This window comes from Chrysochloris asiatica, unplaced genomic scaffold (genome assembly GCF_000296735.1).
Source record: "Chrysochloris asiatica unplaced genomic scaffold, ChrAsi1.0 scaffold00032, whole genome shotgun sequence".
Classification (NCBI taxonomy): domain Eukaryota; kingdom Metazoa; phylum Chordata; class Mammalia; order Afrosoricida; family Chrysochloridae; genus Chrysochloris; species Chrysochloris asiatica.
In genome coordinates, this window is record NW_006408550.1 from 22,216,833 (window position 1) to 22,226,789 (window position 9,957).

Genomic DNA, 9,957 nt, shown 5'->3' on the forward strand with positions numbered 1-9,957 from the left:
TGCAGATGATACAACCTTGCTTGCTAAAAGTCAAGAGGACTTAAAATATTTACTGATGAAGATCAAAGAGCACAGCCTTCGGTATGGATTGCATCTCATTGTAAAGAAAACAAAAATCCTCACCACTGGACCAATAAACAACATTCTTATCAATGGAGAATACACTGAATTTGTCAAGGACTTCATTCATCTTGGATCAACCATCAACACTCATGGAAGCAGCAGTCAAGAAATCAAGGGAAGTACTGCATTAGGCAAATCTGCTGCACAAGGCTTTTTTAAAGTGTAGAAGAGCAAAGATGATGTCAGCTTGAGGACTAAGGTGCACCTGACCCAGGCCATGAAATTTTCAATAACCTCATATGCATGCGAAAGCTGGACAGTGAATAAGGAAGATCATAGAAAAATTGATGCTTTTGAGCTATGATGTTGGAGGAGAATACTGAAAGTGCCATGGGCTGCCAAAAGAACCAATAGATCTGTTTTGGAAGACGCACAGCCAGAACGCACCTTGTAGGCCAAGATGGCCAAACTTCGTTTCTCATACTTGGGGCATATTAGCAGGAGGGACCAGTCTCTGGAGAATGATATCATGTTTGGTAAGGTGGAGAGTCAGAGAAAAAGAGGAAGACCCCCCAGTGAGATGGATTGGCAAGGGGCAGCATCAATGGTCTCAAGCATGGCAACAGTAGTGAGGTTTGCCCAGGATCGGACAGTGTTTCGTTCTGCTGTGCATAAGGTCTCTATGGGTCGGTACCGACTCAATGGCACCTAAAAACAACTTTGGTGAGTACCGATTGGGAACTTAGAAGCTCATGAGCAGCCATCTGAGGTGCAACTATAGTTCTGTCCCTGTTCAGAAGAAAGACGACTGAAAAAATTCAAAGCAGCATGGAAACACTTGTCTACGAGACTAGCACACCATAGTAGCAGCAGTCTCCAGGACCCTGAGACCAGGGAAACACAGCTACCACTACTCAGAGCTTTGAGAGGGATCACGTCAGAAGACCCTGGATAGAGAGGGAGGAAAATGTGAGCAAAACTCAATCTAATCAAAAAGGACCATGTTTACTGGTCAGACAGCAACAGGTAGAAGTCCCAAGGCTATGGCCCTTAGTTATTCTTCAGGTCTGCAAGTGAACTCACCACCATGATTTTTAAGTCAAGCAAAAGGCAGGTTCAAGAGGTTCATTAGCACTAGGAAGGTATGCACACCTTAGAATAGCCAATAACTGGAGATCAAAAGTGCTGCATTTACCACAGGACCAAGTACAGGAGGGGTAGGACAGGAAGAGAAAGGGAAAGAGGAAACACAGTGAGGTTAGTGACATTTTACTGCAGCGACTGCAACCAATGACATGAAACGAAATGTGTATAAACTGTCAAATATAAAACTGATGATGTGCTCTGTAAATCACAATAAGATGTCAAACAACAACAAATAACCAGTTTTCATACATACCAGTTCCTTTGCTTAGATATGGAGGCTTGAAGAACTTGACAACACCATAGACATTGACAACCGTGCCATCCTTTAGTTGATTCAGGGGAGTGTATATGTAACCTTTTGCCGGAACCTAGAGACAGACAGTGAGTACATCAACACTGAATATTTGCAGTTTAGAATCATGTTAGAATTAAATCAATAAATTAGCAAATCCTCATAACTGTCTTTTATCTTTTTACAAGTCAAAAGCAAAGACTACTAAATCAAACAGACGGGAATTTTTCTGGTGGGGAAAAGGCGGGGGGGTGGTGGTGGTAAGATAAAACAGATTTGGAAATGGACAGCGGCGCTGGTTGTGTAACATTGGGAGTGTGGTTGATGAGGCTGGGTTTTACGTGCTAGCACTGTTGAAATGGCAAAAGTCTTCGTGTATATATATTGCTTCAAATATGTAAAACTGGAAAAAATAAAAAAGACAGCCTCTGAAATACTAGAGAACAGTTCTCCTTTGTCAGAATGGACTTGACAGCAGTGGGCTGTCTTTGAGTGGGGCATCTTCATGATTCACATCTCATTCAAATAAAATCATTATGGCCTTACTTCTTTCAGTGTTCCAATGCTGCATCATGGATGCCTAGTGGAGAGACCTCCTGTGTCATGGAACTGCTCACATAGCATCCTCTCTTAGGAGAGGAACCATGAACCCTGGCAAGCTTGACTTTACACACTGGATTTCATTCAAATGGGAAAACAGCCACAAAGATTGGCCTATGGATACTGAAGTAAATGAGATTTTGGGATGTCTATATGGAGTCCCTGGAAGAGCAAACAATGAAGCACTATACTACTAGACAAAAAGGACGGTAGTTTAAACAGAAATAGAGATGAGTCTGAAGAAAGACCTAGAAATCTGCAACTGAAAATTCAGTCTTTGAAAAGTCTATGGAGTGACGTTCTACTCTGACACACAGGGTGCTGCCCTGAGTTGAACTGACTTGATGGCAACTGGCTTGTTTAGGCTTAAGCCGTAGATGAGGGATCTGCTATTAGGCAGCACAATCCAACACACAGTTAAGTCCAATCTTGTGGGAGGAGTACAAAAGGTGGATCATACACATCTTGACTGCATATTTGATCAATTTCAGACTGAAGAATTTGGTAGAAGTCTTTAATTCATCATCAATGGCTTTAGTGGTTGATGCATAAATTTGAATAATAGTGGTATTAACTGGTCATCCTTATAGGTGTATGGATATTATTCTATCAGACAGTGTTGTACACTTCCAGACAAATCTTGGAATTTTTTTTTTTTTTTATGGTAAATGCGATGCCATTCCTCTCCAATTTCTCATTTCCAGCACAGTATACTATGTGACTGTCAGATTCAAAATGGTCAATACCACTTCATTTCAGTTCACCAATGCCTAGGATATCAACGTTTATGCATTCCATTTCATTTTTAACTATTTCCAATTTTACCAGATTCATACTTTGTACATTTCATGTTCTGATTATTAATGGATGTTTATAGCTGTTTATCTTCATTTTAAGTTGTACCTCATCAGCAAATGAAGGTCCCAAAGGCTTTACTCCATTTGTGTCATCACAGTCAACTCTACTTTGAGGAGGCAGCTCTTCTCCAGTTGTATTTTGAGTACCTTCCAACCTGAAGGACTCACCTTCCAGTATTTTATCTGACAACATTCTGGTGCTCTTCATCATGTTTCAATATTCAAAATTCTGGTGCTAGCAGTGTTCCACTACTCTTCATAAGATTTTCAGTGACTAAATACTCAAAAGTAGTCCTTCTTCCTAGTCTGTTTGTCTGGAACCTCAGCTGAAACCTTCCCACCATGAATGACTGTGTTGGTATTTAAAACATCTGTGGCATAGCTTCCAGAACCACAGCAACACGTAAAGCCACCACAGTTCAACAAGATGACAGACAAATGGTGGCTGGGGGTGTGGTCTGCATCAAATATAGGAACATTCTGGCAATATTCTCTAGCTGTTGATTGGCTCTGAGTCCTGCATTCAGCTCTCATCATCTGGCCTCCTGTTCTTGGTACTTGAGTCAGCAGTCTGCTGCCTGATCTGTTGATCTTGGGTTCAGCAACCCTGGAGTCATGTAGCTCAAAAGACGCCTCCAGCCTGTCATCTGACCCAGATGAAAGGAAGCCGATCTGACCAACACGCGAACCTCACTACATCTATAAAGAACAAGTTAGAGTTGCAACAGCAGCAGCACTTGTGGTAGTAGCAGCAGAGGCTCTGGGGGTCAGGCAGCCCAGTGACAGGAAAGGAGGTGAAACAACAGATGACTACACTATCTCAGCAATCTGTACAGGGTTTCCAAGGAGCACGGTTTTATCATCACTGGCTTTGGTGTTTGGCACATAAATTTGAATAATACTGGTATCAAATGATAATATCCTTACTTGTAGGTGTAAGGACATTATCCTATCATATACACAGCACTAGATACTTCAAGGTAGATGTTGAAATGTTCTTCTTGATGATGAATGTGACACCATTCCTCTTCAATTTGTCATTCCCGGCATTAGTAAACGATGTGAATGTCAGGTTCAAAATGGCCAATACCAGGCCATTTCAGCTCATTAATGCCCAGGATATCAATGTTTATTGTTCCATTTCATTTCTGACAACTTCCAATTGTGGCTGGTGCTATAGGATAAAACAGAGACTACAAAGTCGGTGGTTCAAACCCAGCAGTCACTCCTCATAAACCCCATACAAGGTTGCTACCAGTTGGAATTGTGTTTTAAATTAAAGGAAAAAAAGAGTCTGTAGCATGAAAAAAAAACAAACAAAAAAAACACACACAACTTATTATGTAAAGCAACTATTTGACATTTGATATCGTTTTCCTTACAAACAACTTTGTTTACAAATAGTATGATTTGTATATCAGCTCACAAAAACATAATAACTTATAACCTAGATTCACTGGAACATCATACTTTGATAAAAAACAGGAAAGGAGGAAGTCCCCCGTTAGCAACAATGAGCTCAAATTACAACAATTGTGAGGCTGGTGCAGGACTTAACAGTGTTTCACTCTGTGATGTACAGGATCCCTGTGAGTTGTAACCAACTCAGCGGCACCTAACAACAAACGTACTATTAAAATGCCAACAGTATTGACAGGTTGTTAACGAAACTTCCTCGAATCCTGATGCCATGTTCTTCTTCAATATAATCTAGCTTCTCAGATTATTGGATCATATAAACGGAGTAAGGGTGGTGAAAGGATACAAGTCAGGCACACACTTCTGGTTCTGTATCAGCGAAGATGGGGCAAAGTTATCCTGGACCTTCAGGTCCATAACTGGACTAGTTCAGTGCTTCTAAGTTGGAAGGTATAGGATCAACTGACTGTCCTAACTTTACAAGGGCAGTTACGGCAGAACAAGTCACCATGCTGCCTAAATTCTGAAAACACCTCTAATCCTAACATAGGCTTATTATATATTCAATACATTTTTAGGAAAACACCAGCCTCAACTTAGTAACTTTTCCCCCCAGTAAAACACAAGACTCTGAACTAGAATAGCTAACTACAAGTTCTTCTGGTAAACACTACAAGATGCAGGCTTAGCCCACAATGTGAAACGGAGCAATGGGCAGTCAAAATGAAGAATGCCTGGGATTCTGAGAGTTGGGAATTCTTGGCTTTTTGAAAAAACATTTTGCCAAGAAAACATTTTGCCAAGTTCAAAGGCCCTTTGTTTTACCCCTACCTATCAAAAGATTCACAGATATATCAAATATTTGAAGCTGCTAAATAATTCTGACAAAGTACTTATACCTGAGAACAACTGACAAATTTTCACAAAGTACAAGCATGTTTTCTATGGATATAGTTTTCCCACATAACAAATTTAAACTGTACTATTATTCAGAATTTAAAATCTGTGTCCCCTCGCCATCGCAAACTAGAAAATGAAAACCCGTGGCCTCTGATTGACTACTGGAACCAAAAGGCTTAACAAAGGGGGCGGGTGAGAGGTTAAAAGGCAAGTACAATGCATCACAAATAAACACCATTACTTAAAACTATATAATCTGTCAAATCAAATTCAGCAAATACCAAGCTCTTTAAACACACTGATGAAAAAGAAATGACTGCCTATAGTTTATAACAATACATGTGTTTAATTTCTTGTTTCCTGTGTATGTTGTTTATGTAAAATATCAGCAGATATTACAGATAACAGAATAATCAGATATTAACTACTAGGTGAAACTATAACTTGAATGTAATATTATCAGGTATCAAAGAGTAGATACTATGTTTCCCCATTTCACTGATACAATAGTGAAAATGATAAAGCAGATAAAATACATGCAAGGGTAAGTCAAAAAGTATTACTACAAAAGCATAAAAACTTTATTCCACAAGAATTTCAGAATGTGAAGCTATCGTTTCTCAACATGCCTTCCGTGTAGGACTACACATTTCTGAAGGCTGTGTGTGCATCTTTCTGTCCCTTCCGTTTGCATCATTCTGGCATCCTCAAGGAACTCAAATCATATTTCTCTGAAATGGTCTTTTGAGTTTGGGAACCAGAGAAGTCTAAAAGAGAAAGATCAGGGCCTTAAGGTAGAGTCGGGTTTCCCAACTAATTCTTATAGGGCAACCCTTGCTACCCTTGAACAAAGAGCAGGTGCTCTGTTATGATAGGAAAAAATTCCTAAGGGCAAATTTCCTGGCCTTTTTGTCACCAATGCAGTCTTAAATTTTCTTAAAATCTCTTTATAATAAGCTCCTCTGATAATTCTATTTCATTTGAGAAAATCTATCAAGGTGACCCTCGTGGAAGCCCTAACAGTCACCATAACCTTCTGAGGTGACCGCTCTGCCTTGAATCGGACTGGCCCACTAGATATTCCCGTGGACACCATGATTTTGATTGGACCATTCTGTGAAGAAACCCTAACAAGACTAAGAAGTGCATCACTGAGAGAGCTTGCTGGTAGTCAGCCACTTAGAGAGATAAGATCCAACAGGTTTGTTTGGAATAAACCTGTGCATGTATGAATTAGCAGCAATACCTTTCGAATTTGTTGTTCATAAATGCCACTGAGCTGGTTTCAACTCACAGCGACCCTGTATAGGGTTTCCGAGGAGCAGCTGGTGGGTTTGAACTGCTGGTCTTGTGGTTCGCAGTCCAGTGCTGATCTTACAGCGCCACACCAGGAGTCCTCTTTTTGAGTTACTCTTGTATATAACAGACAGGGTGTGTGCACTCATTCTACAAATTAAAGGTGAATATCATCTTACCAAAGACATTGATTCTGCAGAAATGTCTCTTCCAGATTTAACGTAAACCTGAAAAATAATAAAATAAGACTCAATTTTATACAAACAATTTTCAATACGATTATAAGTTTTCAGTTGTGGTAAACTACACACTTGTTGTTGTTAAGTGTGACTGAGTCACTTCTGACTCATAGCGCCCCTGTACAGGTATACCGCGAGGTAAATTAGAAGGGTCATTCTCAACTGCACAGAAGCAAAACCAAAGGCACAGAGTTTTTATTAGAAAATTGATGCTGCTGTTGCTGTTAAGTGTCGTCGAGTAGGTTCTGACCCATAGCAACCCTGTATAGAGTTTTCAAGGAGCGGCTGGTAGGTTTGAACTGTCGACCTTAAGGTTCAAACTGACCTGACAGTCTAGCGTATTATCCTGCAGCGCCATGTAAGACAACAGAAAAAGTTTATTCCAAAACAGAGGTAGATATCAAAACACATTAAAGTGTAAATTGCAAAGAGGGAAAAAGGATATAGCACAAGCTCACCAGAGCAAGGGGGAGCACATCATCCACAAGCTCACCAGAGCAAGGGGGAGCACATCATCCAGAGTAGAGACCTGGTCTGAACACACACCCAGGCAATGTGTCCACTCCACAGGCAGAGTCCCAAGTCCCCACCCAAGGACCCCTGGCCTTTAGTCTTCCGCAAAGGCTGCAGATTCATTTCCTTTGGAGAGATGCCAGTCAGGTGGCCAACCTGTCTGATGTGGCTTCAAAGTTATTTTATGAAAAGCTCTGTCCATGGTTACACATAACTGCTCTGGGTGTTGGAAGCACAGAATTTCTGGTGATCGTATTAGTTACTGTTCCCAGGTTGCATCACTGTCCCTGGCAATATACATAAGCGAGGGCTGGGGAGCATCTCGGAGAGAACAACAGGGACTCCATTTCGTAGGAACAGCTAACTTTGCCATTTCACTTTCAGCAGGGTTTCTCAGAAGCAGCTGGTGCATCCGAACCACTGACCTCGAAGATAGCAGTCCAATGCTTATGCTACAGCGCCACACCAGACTTCTGTATAATATTCAAATTCACAAAATTCACTAAAATGGCTTCAAGTTCAACTTTACAAATTCAGAGCAACATAACCTAATTTTGCTAAGCCACATAAACTGAAACTATTGAAGCTATTGTTGTTGTTAAGTGCCATCCAGTGGGGTTCCAACTCATAGTGACCCTGTGTAGGGTTTCTGAGGAGAGGTTGGTAGGTTTGAACTGCAGACCTTGTGGTTCACAGTCCAGTGCTTATCCCACAGTGCCACACCAGGATATTGTTGTTATTAAATGCCTTAGAATTGGTTCCAATCCATAGCATCCCTGAATAGGGTTTCTGAGGAGCAGCTGTTGAGCTTGAACCACCAACCCTGCAAGTCAAACCAACTCTGCAGTCCAACACATTAACCTACAAAGCCACCCCAGGATGGGGTACATAAAAATGTCCTTTACACCAACTCAGAATTACTAGAGACTAAATTTGAAGTGTACCAATAACCAGCTCTCAGCATTGATTGTAAAAGGAAATGAACTTGTAACAGTTCAAAGGAAGCAGAGAATCAGAGTTAATTACCAATTTTTTTCTTGCAGAGAATACTGGACTTTTTCAGAAAGAAAAAGAAAGTGTACTAGCACTACCTCTAATGCAAACAAGTCAGTTTCATTCATTTCAGCATCAAACACAGGGCTCCTCTTGGCCAACACAGTGCCTTAGAGCATTATCAGAAACAAAGCAAGCAGCTGGTGGCCTGGAGGCAAACAGCTCCACTCAAATCTTCCCAACAACCTTAAATAAACAAGTAGATTTTAAATGTGTGTGTGTGTGTGTGTGTGGTGGCCTCAGGGGAAAAAGGTAGGGAGAAGATAAAATCAGAGGACATCAGATTTACTAACAAAGAGCCCTAGGTCAATCTAAAGTGAAACTGTTGGTGTTGGGAAGCTCAGTCCAGTCAGTACCCAGGACTCTAGCCACCCCCTACAAGGTTTCTGAGTAGCAGCTGCTGGGTTTGAACTGCCAACTTAAAAGTAAAACTAAATAGACCAGAAAATGGGCTGATGACATCATTACAAACAGCAAGACAATGTCTATGTGACTGCAGCTATCTGTTTTAAAGTTCATTAATAATTCAGGATATTTCTCTAGTATCTGGAATTATTTTAAACATAGAGCAAAAAAAAACAAAAAAAAACAATACTATTTTAAATTTTTAAATATTCAATTAAATTAATTCAGTCAGACTCAGAAGCTTAGCTGCAGATCTGCAGAAATAACACTTCTATCGTGTTAGTCCATGAAAGCTGCAGTATGTTTAGAGGTTAAATGCTGCAAACTTACACAGACAGTTGATTCGAAGCCTTCAAATACAAGCCGTTTTTATCATTTCTGCTTGTAGACGAAGACTCCAAAAGAACAACAAATCTAGCAACAGCAATGGTGTCCTATACAGCCAAAAACCAGAGTTCTTACTCAAACACCAAGGTATTTGTAATTCAGAATAAGTCATATAAATCCTTCTTTGTATTATTTAAAAACAGTAATTCCTTCGATGAAATGCAAAATCCGTTAGCCTAAACTCACTGAATGCTTTCGGAATATAAAATGTCGACTACCATTTTCTTTACATTGTACCCACAGGTGAGTAACATGGTTTTCATATTCTTTGCACCACTTCATGGACCAGGGACACACCATGTTGATTTTATTTTAAATTGTGAGACTTCAAAACCAATTAATGTAAATAAAGAATCTCAATGTATGCAAATAATTTTGCATCAATGAATACAATACGGAGTCTTGGGGTGACGTTATAGGATAAGTATTAAATCCCAAGGTCTTTGTGAACCACAAGGTTAGCGGTTCAAACTCACCAGCTGCTCTTTGGAAACCCTACACAGGGTTACTGTAAGTAGGAATCAGCTTGAAGGCATTTAACAACAACAAATACAACAATGAGATAACATGAAGAATGTAACTGAAATAAAGCTAAGTCTCAGAACGCAGACTGCCTTGTATAAGGAATGCCAGCAGTACCAAGACTTCACATAGGTACAAAACTCATATATCTGGGGAACAAACAAGATGGCGGAACGGGTGGACGTATAGCAGAGAGCTCCGCCAACAACAACACAGAATACCTGACCAAGCAGGCTCAGGGGATGGTCCCAGAACTCTGAACCAC

The 9,957-nt window shown here is 40.4% G+C and overlaps 1 protein-coding gene across 1 annotated transcript in view; it reads right to left on the minus strand.

Annotated features, from left to right (window-relative positions):
• The window catches only part of POT1 (protection of telomeres 1), a 92,595-nt gene extending 85,834 nt beyond the window's left edge, over window positions 1-6,761 (minus strand). Inside the window, exons 1-2 of the mRNA XM_006859340.1 lie at window positions 6,753-6,761; window positions 1,463-1,577 (exon numbers count right to left, since the gene is read on the minus strand). Coding sequence (XP_006859402.1) covers window positions 1,463-1,577; window positions 6,753-6,761 — 124 coding nt within the window. The remainder of the gene's footprint in view (window positions 1-1,462; window positions 1,578-6,752) is intronic.
• Window positions 6,762-9,957: the final 3,196 nt, after the last annotated feature.